The sequence below is a fragment of the Heloderma suspectum genome, chromosome 2, assembly GCF_057233095.1.
Source record: "Heloderma suspectum isolate Gila_16-S chromosome 2, 16-S_ref, whole genome shotgun sequence".
Taxonomy (NCBI): domain Eukaryota; kingdom Metazoa; phylum Chordata; class Lepidosauria; order Squamata; family Helodermatidae; genus Heloderma; species Heloderma suspectum.
This window is the reverse complement of record NC_139459.1, coordinates 75,189,293-75,202,746: the sequence shown is the minus strand read 5'-3', so window position 1 is coordinate 75,202,746 and position 13,454 is coordinate 75,189,293. Positions and strand designations below refer to the sequence as shown.

The 13,454-nt window shown below is 41.1% G+C and overlaps 1 protein-coding gene across 1 annotated transcript in view; it reads right to left on the bottom strand.

The window, feature by feature from the left end:
- Window positions 1-13,454, bottom strand: part of LOC146352371 (aminopeptidase Q-like) — a 91,729-nt gene that overhangs the window by 71,656 nt on the left and 6,619 nt on the right. Inside the window, exons 2-3 of the mRNA XM_084833916.1 lie at window positions 9,336-9,478; window positions 8,033-8,208 (exon numbers count right to left, since the gene is read on the bottom strand). Of these exons, the coding sequence (XP_084690042.1) occupies window positions 8,033-8,208; window positions 9,336-9,478 (319 nt within the window). The remainder of the gene's footprint in view (window positions 1-8,032; window positions 8,209-9,335; window positions 9,479-13,454) is intronic.

The following is a 13,454-nucleotide window of genomic DNA, read 5'->3' as shown; positions in this document are numbered from 1 at the left end:
TCCTCACCCCATATTGATCTAGTTCTTTACGGATTTTGTCTGATAGAGGTTCTAATACCAATGCGAACAGGAGTGGTGACAATGGGCATCTTTATTTTGTTCCACGTCAGATGGTTATTGGAACTGAGTCATATTTATTCTCAGTTTCACTTCTGAGAGTAGATTTGATGTAGAGCGTGCTTAAATTTTGTGCCGAACCCAAATTTGTCCATCGTACTGATTAGGAATGCAGGTTTAATGCAGTCAAAAGCTTTGAATATGTCCAATGCCAAAATGGTTAACAGGGATGCTGTTGTTTTGCTGTATTAATATTTAATAGTCTCCTAATCGGGTCGGATATTTGACGTTTGGGGACAAATCCCATTTGGTCCAGATGTATGTAATTTGTTATATAGGTTTTCATCCAGTTTGTAAGTACCGTTGTGAAAATTTTATAATCTACATTTAGTAAAAAGATTGGCCTATATGATTCAATCATAGTGGGGTCCTTGTATGGTTTTGGAATTACCACTATGTGGGACTGTCTCCACGTTAATAAGAGGGGTGCCCTTCCTAGGACATCATTAAATACTGTAGTTAAATAGGGTGTCAGTGTGTCCTTACAAGTTTTATAAAAATTTATAGTGAGTCCGTCTGGGCCCGGCGATTTTGCTTCCTTTAAATTTTTAATTAACTCACTAACCTCTTCATTTAGAAGTGGAGAGTCCATCAGCCTTCTATCCTCCTCCCCTAACAGTGGCAAATTAATTGAATCTAAAAAAAATTGAATACATGCTAGGGGAGGTGAGGAAGTGTCATATAATGACTTATAAAAGTCTGCAAACTCCTTACAGATTTTTTGAGTATTATATATATGTTCCCCTGTCACTGCCTAGATACTTAGTATCTGATTTCTCTCCCTTTTCTTTTGTAATCTTCTTGCCAACATCTGAGAATTCCCCCCGCCCCATATTCATAAAACTTCTGTTTCAAATACAGGAGACTAAGCGTTGTCTGATTTGTCTCTAATACTTCCAGCTCTTTCCTCTTAGCTTCAATTTGTTTATATAGGTACCTAGAGCCTGGTTGTGCATACTGTGAGGATAGATCTGCTATTGATAATTCTAGATATTTACTCCTTTTTAACCATGCCTTCTCCCAAATGGAGACCCCTCTTATAATGGGTTTCATTGCATCATAAAGGAGGCTAGAAATTCCTGGAGTGGAATTCTCATTAAAGTATTGTGTATTCTTTCTTGAATAGTCTCATTTGCAATTAATGGGCTAAAGGACCAAGATGGTATACTTTGGGGAGGGTCAGAGTCCGGAGCCAGTTCTACGGCCACTGGGGCATGGTTTGTTATTTTAATGATTCCAGTATGGGTTGATCTAACAGTCTCTAATAAGGATTTGGGGGTTAAGATAAAATCTATATGACTTAAGGGTCTGGAATCTCGATGATTGAAACGTGAAACTGTTATCTCTAGGGTTGCACTCACTCCAGACATCCACGATCCCCCGATCTCCTAACAATCGTAGCAGAGTCAGCTACTCCCATCCCTTTTTAAGTTCTTTTGCATTCTGACATTTTCTCTTCCACTTTGGATCAATCAAGTGCCTGTGTGACATATGTATCTCTGACATTCCAATTTAAATCTCCTCCCATTATAAATTCGTATTTCGTGAATTTTTCCATCTTTCTCATACTTATGAACTTTTTTTGTCCCAAGTTTGGTGCGTAAATTCTCCCAGAGTTAGATTTCTTTTACTGTTCAGTACGCCCTCTACAAAGATAAATCTTCCCACTTTGTCATTTAAAATGCGGCCAGGTCTGATATCCAGGCTGTCAGCTAGCACTATGCCTGTTCCTCTGGTTTTTGCACAGCCAGGGGCTAAAAGTTGTTTACTAAACCATTTATTTTGCAATAATGAGATTTTTGGATCTGCCTTGTGAAATTCTTGCAAAAAAACAATCTGGGGGCTCATTGTCTGTAAGTATTGAGTAATTCTAGCCTGTTTTATTTTTTCGCCTATGCCTTTAACATTTAAGTGTTATAACTTTAATCAGCGGCATAGCCATCCCTTTATTAAAATTAACTCTTTGGCCTTCTACTCCTTGCCTGGGTTTCAATCCTAACCTCAGTCTTCCCCTTTAGTAAGTCCATTGCCCCTTCGCAACATGCAGAAAATAAAGTACATTTACTCCTTGTGACCCTTTGCTCACCTTCTTTACCCAAAAACTCTGCAACTCTGATGGTCAAAAACAAAATAGTACTTCTAAAAAATACCATATCTGTCCTTATGCCCCAAATAAAGAATTCGGGACACTCCCCCATCCTTATTCTGGGGAAGTCTGCAGTAGGTTTAAGTTTAACATTATTAAACATTTCTATGGGATTGAAAACGATCAACATTGATTAATTATATCTTCACTGGGGGGGGGTTGTTTTGCCTGTGTTCTATCTACAGGCGATACTATCTCTCTCTTTCCTAGAGGCTTACATTTCATTAGGAATAAATAAATTTAAAAAACGTGTAAAAGGAAAAACTTTTAAACTAGAGGAGGAAGGTTTTTCCCTAAAACATTCAAGCCTTACAGCTCATCTGTATTTACAGATCTCTCCCCCTCTCTCTTGCCCCTTATTCTCCTCAGAGTCTGAGCGGGTTGTAAAGCTATTTCTTTGAAAGAACGCTTGTGAAATGTTATCGAGAAGTTAATCACTCTACTGTCTTTTCAACTGCTTAACAACTAGCAGGTACTAATGCTTCCCTCTATTTTTTGATGGACTGAGAGCAAAGATTGCGATCTGTCTGTAGCTGAGTTCCAGGCTGATGTTTGGGTGTATTCGTTTCTGAGTCTTACGGTCTTTCTTGGTCAACTCCCACGCCCTGGCTGATGAGTGGTTGCCATCTTTGTCCTTCATCTTCTCTCTCTATTCTGGATAGAGTTTCCTCTGGGCAATCAGTCCCCGGTGCTGCAAGAAGACTGACACCCTCTTTTAAGGTCTCAGCTGAATAGATGGATGATCCTTTGTTTACAATCAAACGAAAAAACACATCGGTATCATATATCAGCTTCTTGTAACTGAAGTGTGATGGGTTTCAATTGTTTACATTTCCGCAGAGTTTCTGAAGAAAGGTCTTGTTACGCCATCACCGGTTGATTTTCAAAAGATATCTTGCCAAGGTCTCTAAGAGAGCACCACACTTCCTCCTTTTTCTTAAATCTTGCGAAACACATTATAATGTCTCTTGGAGGGGCATTCTCTTTACGTTTTGCTGTGAGGGCTCTGTGAGCTCTCTCGAGATCATCCTCAAACAGCTCTAGTGTCGGGATTAAAGTCTTAAACCAGGTGACAATAAATTCACATAAGTTGTCCTGTTCAGCACCTTCTTTCACCCCATGCAAATGGATATTAACCCTTCGCATTCTGTTTTCAGTTTCTGCCAGCGCTGCCCTCATTTCTGTGTTCTCCCTTTGAAGCTTTTTCAGTTGTTTGTTGTGTAAAAAAACTCAAATCCACAGCTGCTGCTGCAGTTTCCGCTGTACCTTTTAATTTAGTGGTTGGTGTATCAATCTTTGTCTCTAAGAGAGACATTAATTCCTTCCAAGTTTCTATCAGGACTGTTTTAAGGGAGGCAAGCTGAGCTGCAAATTTTGGTTTAGGAGTTCAGCCGTGATTTCTGAAATGCCAGCGTCTGTTGCCATGTTAATCACTTCCTCCTCTTCCCCCCCCCCCTTAGAGATACTTGTCTCTCCTTAGGTTTGAAATAAGCAGTAATGCTTGCAATTTTAGTCCTATGGAGTTGAGTACTCATACCCCAAAACTTACCACTTTTACTAATTTAACAGTTTTGAGGGCAGGAATTTTTCCATAAATTATGTAGCCTCTTTCCAGAGCTCAAATTACCTTGCAGCCATCTTCTCCGTCATCCAGAATGTGAGGCATTTCCTTAACAGTTGGTCAGTCTCTCACATTGGTTTTGAGGAATTTTGGCCCATTCCTCCTTAAAGAACTGCTTCAACTCAGTGACATTTGAGGGCTTTCTTGCATGAACAGCTCGTTTCAGGTCCTATCACAACATTTTGATGGAGTTTAGGTCTGTACTTTGACTACACCATTCTAAAACACAGAATGTCTTCTTCCGCAGCCATTCTTTTGTAGATCTGTTTGAATATTTAGGATCATTGTCTTGTTGCATGATCCACTTTCGGTTCAGATTCAGCTCACGGGCGGATGGCCTGACATTCTCCCTAGAATCTTCTGATACACTGCAAAATTAATGGTTGTAACAATGATGGAAAGGTCCTGAGGCAGCAAAGCAAGTCCAAACCATCACATTTTTACCACCATTCTTGACGGCTGGGATGAGGTTCTTCTGTCTGAACTCAAGTATTTGGGGGGGAAACAAACAAAGTTTCTCATTGAGGCTAAAAAGTTCTGCCTTTGACTCGTCAGTCCAGAAAACATTGTTCCAGAAGTCTTGGGGATCATATATGTGATCTTTAGCAAATTTCAGACAGGCAGCAATGTTCTTTTCAGACAGCAGTGGTTTCCTCCTGGCTATCCTCCCATGAACACCATTCTTGTTCAGTCTTTTTCTGACCGCTGAGTCATGAACACTCGCATTAGCCAAGGTGACAGTGGCCTGCAGATCCTTGGATGTTACTCTGTGGTTCTTTTTGACTTTCTGGATGATGCACCGGTTTGTTCTTGGAGAGATTTTGGTAGGATGACCACTCCTGGGTAGAGTGACTGTAGTCTTGAACCTTGCCCATTTGTAGACTATCTGCCTGGCAGTGGATTGGTGGAGCCCCAAATCCTTCGAAATAATTTTCTAACCCTTTCTAGACTGATGAGCAGCAATAACTGCTTTTCTGAGGTCCTCAGAGATGTCTTTTGATTGTGGCATGATGTGTTTCTACACAACTGTATGGTGAAGACCAAACTCACAAAGTTTCTGATCCTTTTATAGGGTGGGGTCTCCCAAACTCACCCCTGAAGATCCACCTAATTACTTAAACACCTGATTCTAATTATTCCCTTTAATTAAGCTGATGCAACCAGGGGTTCACTTACTTTTGCACATGCCCTGACTCTTAAGTACTCATTATTTGCCTAATTTATACATTCTTTTATTCCACAAGTCACAGAATTGATTAATATAAACCCTAGTGAATATTTAGAAAAAGACTGGTTTTGATTCATGAAGGCTATCAAAATAAAACTATGGAATTTCCATAATTAGCATTAGGATTCACAAACGTTTTTTGGCCACTGTATCTTGACTCATTCCAGTCTGGGTTCAAGCCCAGTTTTTGAAATGAATCAGCCTTAGACGCCCTGACCTTTACTGTGAGAGGGACAGGGGGAGTGCTATCCTGTTGCTCTTACTGGACCTTTCAGCAGCTTTTGATTCCATTAAATACAGTATCCTCCTGGGCCATCTTGTTGAGGTGGGTATCAGAGCCACAATTCTTAAGTGGTTCTGGTCCTATCTTCAGGGTCAGTCTCAGGGATATTTGGGAGGAGTGCTCTTTGGTCCCTTGGAATTGATGCTGTGGGGTGCTGCAGGGCACCATTTTGTCCCCAGTGCTATTTAGCATCTATATGAAGTCATTGGGAATGATCATTAGGGGATTTGGAGTAAGGTGCCATCAATACCCTGATGTCATCCAGCTCTATTTTTCTGTAAAGTCAAAATCAGGGGAAGCTGTGCCTAGATGCAGTGGTGGGCTGGATGAGCCTGAATACTGGCAAGATGGAGGATCTGTGAGTGAGTGGCTGTCTTGTCTAAGAACTGGGTCAGTTGCCTGCTCTGGATAGGGTTACACTCGCCCTGAAAAAGCAGGTGTGTAGTTAGGGGGTTGTCACTTAACCAGCACTATCACTGGAGGCACAGGTATCTTCAGTGGCTAAAAGTACCTTTTACCAGCTCTGGTGGGTAAGAGGGTTACAGCCATTCCTGGATTGGGATAGCTGGACCACTGTGGTCCATGTATTGATAACCCCAAATTGGATTCCTGTGATGTGCTTTATGTCAGGATGCCCTTAAGGTTGGCCTGGAAGCTGCAGTTGGTGCAGAAGGCCGCACCCAGGTTGGTAACAGGAGTATCTTATTGCCAGCATATTACACCTCTGCTAAGGGAGCTACACCAGCTGCCCATATGCTGCCAAGCCAGGGTTAAGGTTATGGTATGGCTTAGAAAGCCCTAAACAACTCAGGACTAGGATACTTAATAGATCCCCTGATCTGCTACCAGCTGGCTCAGTTGCTGCAATCATCAGGTAATACCCTCCTGGTGGTACCCAAGATTTCACAGGTCTGCTCCATCATGGCTTGGAATATGAGCTTTAGTATCTTAGCACCCAGTCTCTAGAACTCCCAAACATAACAAGTTAGGCTGGTGCCAACCCATCTGGGTTTTTGGCACCTACTGAAATGTTTCCTTTTTGGGAATGCCTACTGGAAACCTTTTCCTCTGTATGAAGAGTTAGAAATGTCTTTAATGTAAACTATTCATGAATATCATTAAATTAATAAATTAATAAATAAAATAAACTGCATCTGATGCATCATTCCGAAGAATCTTTGTTGCATGGGCTCAGCAGTTCCGGTGACTGCTTATTTTCAGAAGCATTGTTTACAGCACCATGGACAGCTCTCTTAACTGTAAGCACAACCTCTTGGCCAACTTCATTCCTGCAAAGACCGATGAATGCAGGAATTTGTTGTTTCAGCTGGGTTGCTGATGTTTCCAAATCCATCTTCTCTGGAGAGCATAACTCAAAGCTTTGCTCAAAACTTGGTATTGGTCCAAATATACATGCATATGCAGTGGCACTGGAAGATGAAAAATATCATACTACAGATCTGGGTGTCATAGAGAGCTTAGATTTGGAGACATCTAGAAAATACATTTGAAAAAACAACTTCTCACATTCATCCCAGGTCTTGGCAGGTGTAGTAGCAATGATCTCCTTGCCCTGTTGGGGTGACAGTGAGATACCAATACGTTAAAACAAATACAAATAATGTCCCACTGCATCACTGACAACCTAGTAGCCAGAGTATCAGATGCAATACCCAGTGCTGAATTAACTCTTAGGGCTTAATCCCATGCATGTTTAGACAGAAAAAAAATCCTACAACTCCCAGCATGCCCGAGGCCCAAAAGGCAGGTTAAAAATAAATTTGATTTCTGTATTTAAAATTAACAAAAATTATTTTTCTTCTAACTGTAATTGTGAACAAAACAATGTGTGTGCATGTGTGGCATAATAAGGAAGCTGAGCTTTTAAAGTGAATGGACCCTCAAAGGCCCTCTGCACTGTACTCGATCTTCCCCTCCATGGAGGTGTATTCCTCTACTATGTTTGTTTATTTACAAAATTTCTGTACAGCACATCAGCAAAAAAGGGGTGGGTCATTCAGAAATAGAAGTTAAAACAATGAAGTATAAAAATAAAACTATAGGTTTGATCCAGACCTAGAGACACTTAGACTGGCGATCTTAAGTTCCCCTTTTTCTGATCTGTCTACTCTAGGAAAACTACATCTGGATCCATCCCATAACACATAACATCTTAAACAGTTCAAACAACATTAGAATTGAATGCTGAGGTTATTTTGCTTCATCTATGGAGGAAAGAAGAAAAGGGTTTGCTCCCCCTTCCTCATAATTTGGTAAGCCAATTTTGGGACAGCAGCACCCACAGCATCTGAGGAACATTCTGGGTAAGAGAGCACAGTTCCTGAGGGCTCCTGGTCTGTGGGAAGTAGTCTTCTAACAAACTCACCCATGACTCTCTTCTGAAGACTGGCAGTGGGCCCAGTTGAACTGTGACTGGGCAAATCCTGATATGGTGTAAGCCAACTCTGACTACAACTGAAGTGGTGGGTAGATGATGCATACTAGTTTTCAGGACGTATGTTATGAAGTTCTCTGGGTGGCATACAATAAACAAAGGAATATATTGTAGAACATAAACTCAGTTGCAGATGCAACTGTGTTGCTAAAACGTATAATGAATTCAACAGCCTCATTCACCTCATTGCCCCTCTCAGTTCGGTTGACATGATCAAAGTTACAGACCACAAAAGCAGTGATATATGTGGACATTTTTGGTGTTGTTTCAAATGTTGTGACGGTCCAGTTTATTGGTGTAGTCCCATTCAACAATCCACTCAATGTGCTCTCATTCACATCTTTATACTCGGATACATCTATAAATATAAATACATATAAGGTATTAACATATTTTTTAAAATTCTGTACAAATGACAGAATTAGATAAATGCATTTAATGCATGTTTTATTGATTTTAAACCCTGTAAACAGTCCTCTCTCTCTCTCTCATACACAAATGCATGCTTGACCATGATGCCATATTTATATTGCATGCTGGCTGGGATGTGAGCAGTGATATTTTGCTTCTGACGGTAATAGTTCAATATTGTTTTGCTGAACAGCAGGGATCATATTATTTAAGTCAAAACTCTGCTTCAGTGGAGAATCCATTCAGTCCAACAGATACTCAAGCCCTCTAACTCCTCCCCTTCTACACCAACATATCTTTTGATGACAGAATTATTATCCACAGATACCTCCAAAATCACTTGTGGCTTCAGCACCTCCTAAAGAAAACATTTGACTGTCTAGCTCTTTCAGAGTCTCTGGATGGTAGAAGCTCAATCCCGAGTGATGCTCAGAATCCTGTTAGGAAGTGGAACTGGGAAGCATACTACGTTTGAGGTGAGAGGTATGTGGGAGTCCAGTTGATGGAGTCCATTTGTACTGCTTCCACCTCCCACTAAAGGGTATTGTGAAGATCAATAATATAAATGCTTACCCAGAAATTCTCACTCTCTGTGATAGCAGGAGGAAGCAGTCTCCAAATCTGGGACAGCACTTTCTCTTGGTTACAGGCAGGTCAAGTTGATAGGACAAAAAGGAAAGAGCTATCCAGCTTCCCAGGCTGGCCCTGCCTAGCTAGCAGGTAGCAGAGTTTTGTTGGTGCTTGTAGTCAACTCACCCAAAAAGAGAGAATCTATCCCAGGTGTGATGACTGCCTCTCCCTGGCACCTTGGTAGAAGAGGAATGTAAAACAATCAGCAAGCCAAACACAGAAAGATGATGACAAAGACAAAAACAAAAATGTATCAGGGCTGAACAAACTTTTCAGATTCCTAGGTGCCAGTATCACATGTTGAGGCACTTGGATGACTAGGTGCCTGGGATTTTTCCAAGCCTGGCTACAGCAACTATAATAGGAACATTAGTAAAAATAGTGCTGTTGTTTCTACTAGTAGAACCACCCTAGAATTACTGTGGCCACCATTTCTTTACTTACCTATAGCTGGCATGTTGGAAAGGGCTACATAGCTTGGATGGTGAACAATACTGATGTTAAAGGTGGCTTTCATAGCAGGCTCATCAAAACATGGGTAAACACTCCTTGCAGCTGTTGGTTCTAGATGTGATGCAATCAGCCACCTAAATTGAGGGTATGAATAGGGCTAAATTCAATCACCTTGACCTAGTATTGTATGTGGAAACAGGCTTGCACGTGCATACCTCTAAGGTGGTGCTGCATGCACTTTTCTGCAACCCAGTCCAGTTAGCTGATAATATGCACACAAAACCCTGAAAAATAGGCTCAAACAAACCAATCAGCTTTTGGGGTGAAGAAGGAAACATTAGACATACTAGACAAGGTGCTATGAGAATGCTAACAAGAACACTAAATATAAATTCCACATGTAAAAAGTCATCATGCCTGAGTTCCATAAGAATATACAGTCAGGGCCAGAAATATTGGAACAAGGATAACTGTTTTGGCAGTTGGCCTCTGTACACCACCACATTGAAGTTGAAAGGAAACACACCCAGATGGGAGTGAAGTCAGGACTTTCAGCGGTAATTCAAGGGATGTGACAAAAGTGGGGCACTAACCATTCAGCAAGGACAGCCAGTGGCATACACACACACCCATCATTGGTGGCTCATAAGTAATGGAACAAACCAACATTATTTCAAACTTAAGGATTGCCTTTAATACCTGGATGAAAATCCTTTGCAGTCAATAACTGCCTGAAGTCTGGAACCCATGGACATGACCAAATGCTGAGTTTCCTCCCTCGAGATGCTCTGCCAGGCCTTTACTGCAGCTACCTTCAGCTGCTGCTTGTTTGTGATCTTTCTGCCTTCAGTCTTGTCTTCAGTAAGTGAAAAGCATGCTCTGTTGGGTTGAGATCAGGTGAGTGACTTGGCCATTGAAGAACATCCCACTTCTTTGCCTGGAGAAACTCTTGGGTAGCTTTTGCTGTATGTTTTGGGTCATTATCCATCTGCAGTATGAAGTACCGTCCTATCAGTTTGGCAGCATTCGGCTGAATCTAAGCAGAAAGTATAGCCCTATATGCTTCAGAATTCATCCTGCTGCTTTTATCAGCGGTCAGGTCAGCAATAAACACCAGTGACCTGGTTCCATTGGCAGCCATACATGCCCATGCCATAACACTGCCTCCGCCATGTTTGACAGATGATGTGGTATGCTTTGGATCATGAGCTGTTCCTTTCCTTCTCCATACTTTTCTCTTCCCATCATTCTGGTACAAGTTAATCTTGGTTTCATCAGTCCAAAGAATCTTATTCCAGAACTGGGCAGGATTTTTTACGTGTTTGCTGGCAAAGGCTAATCTGGCCTTTCGGTTCTTGAGTGTCAGCAGTGGTTTGCACCTTGTTGTGAAGCCTCTGTATTTACATTCATAAAGCTGTCTCTTGACTGTAGATGTTGACAAGGACATGCCTACCTCCACAAGAGCGTTCTTGACCTGGCTAGATGTTGTGAAAGAGTTCCTCTTCACCATGAGCAGAATCCTGCGGTCATCCACTTTAGTTGTCTTCCATAGTCTTCCAGGCCTTTTGCTGTTGCTGAGCTTGCCAGTTAATTCCTTCTTTTTCAGGATGTTCCAAACTGTTGTATTTTTGTTTGTTTGTTTGTTTTTGCAAAATCCTTGATGGGTTTATTTTGTTTCTGCAATCTCTCTGATGGGTTTATTTTGTTTCCTCAGCCTAATGATGGCCTCCTTCGCAGGGACACCTCTTTGGACCTCATGTTGGGAGTTGCAGTGAACAGCTACCAAATGCAAATGTAACACTCAGAACCATCTCCAGGCCTTTTATCTGCTTGATTGGTCATGGGGTACCCAGGAAACAGGCCACACCTGGCCATGCAGCTGCTTGTCAGCCATTCTTTCCATTACTTATGAGCCACCAATGATGGGTGTGTGTGTATGCCACTGGCTTGTCCTTCCTGAATGGTTAGTGCCCCACTTTTGTCGAACCCCTTGAATTACAGCTGAAAGTCCTGACTTTGCTCCCATCTGGGTGTGTTTCCTTTCAACTTCAATGTGGTGGTGTACAGAGGCCAACTGCCAAAACAGTTATCCTTGTTCCAATATTTCTGGTCCTGACTGTATTTCTAATGGTATGGCTATATATCTCCTCACCATTTTGCCTACGTCAAGGATGTGGTAGATATTCGGGAGTGCTTTGAAATTCCCTGCTCATCTGACAGGAAAAAGCAACATTGTTTATATTTTTTTTTTATATTTCTGAATCATCCCATAACTGGGGTCTCTGGGTGATGTACTTTTTAACAGAAAAACACTGTAAAACATAAAATCAAACTGTCCTATACAATAATTACAACACAGCACTAAAATCCTAAAAACAAATCCACCAAAGCTAAGGTTGGATGTGAATTTGGCCTTTTGATCTTGTCACATCTGTTCAAAAGCACAAAACAACGAATATTGACAAGGGCATAGTAAAACAGGAGGGAAATTGTTAATCAAGTTGTCAAATAAAAAGAATGCTTGTCATGTTGCAGATAAAAGCAAACATTGTGCTCATAAGGCATCAGAATGAACATGTTTATAAGAGGACTTAAGATAAGTTGAATTCTGATTGAAATTTATTCCACATGACAGACCAGTGTCACGTAGCTTAAATTAATTAAGTAGAATTTTAGTTTCCTCAAACATCAGGATTGCATAACATGAACAGTAATGAATTCTTTTTCAATACTATTCAATATTGGCCATAGATACCTTTGAAAATAAAAATATCCTTCAATCTTAAAAAAAAATTGCATTGCCAGACAACATAACATATTAGCATTTCCAAACAGGATCATTTTATATCTAAAAAGGGCTCTAAGAATAAGGGCCAACCTAGATAGCGGTTCTGTGTGCATATCACACTAGACCATTAGAGTTGTGTGACATGAATGGACCATAGTGGGCTTGCACTCTCCCCTTCCCCCATCCTTCATGGCCTTTTGCAGCTGTGATAGCTTTTACTTCTTCTGCTATTGCTTAACTGTGATTTGTTTGGTTGTCTACACTGACAGATTGTGGTTACTATGGCTAGTTTCAAACAAGACAACTTCAATCCAAAATTACTGAAACTGGATTGTTTCAACTAACTATAGTGATGATTAACCACCATTCCGGTGTGATGAATAAAATAAGAAGTTCCTTATTACTATGCCAGATTCTGTCGATGAGCAATGGCTGTTCTATTTCTTTTTGTCCCCCACCCTCATAGTGCTCAAGGATGCCTGTGTGTAACTTTCTAATCGATGGCCTTCGACTGAACTCTTGAGCAACCGTATGCCTGCCTTTATGATGATACTGCTGTGCCCTGCTCTGTTTATACAGTGTTACAAGTTGCGTCTTGCTTTGATTACATCCTATTGTAAATGGATTTACTTGTTTTCATTCAAATGGAAATGTTAGGGATGTGAGAATGCTGGTGTGCCTGGGTTTAAGGATCGTCAGATCAATCAAGACAGGAAAACATAATGATAAAGGATGGGAGATGAGAAGGGGGCTCCAGAAAAAGAGTGCGAAAGACGATGCTGAAATAACAAGATGCACCATGCACAAAAAGATGTTCAGTGAAGCCTTGAAAGATAACATGGAGGTGCCGGAAGGCTGTAAAATGAAAAGAATAACAACTCCTGGGAAATGGCTCCAGCTAAGTGCAAAGACAGGCACCTTCAAAGAGATCGAGCTGAGACCCAAAGGAAATTCCCCTTCTTCCTAAGAGTATGAGAACCCTGAGGATAAAGAAGTGGGACCTAAAGCAGACCTTACAGGATCATGTATGGACATGTTGGAACCCCAATCATTCCCTATGTTACACCTTTGCCTGGCCAGCAAGGTTATGTGTGTATAAGAATGAACGGGTAGTTAACCATTTTAAACTATTGCTTCTGCATTTCCCTTCAGGTTTGGGTGGTGTCCCATCCCGTCTGCTGTCTTGAAAATAAAGTTTTAAACTTTATTTTAAATTTTGGGGTGCTCTTCTCAACCCCACTCTTATAAGGTCCTGGGAATTTCAGCCTGATCAATGAGATTTCTGGTTTGGTAAAAATCCTATCACACTGAACCTGGGCAAC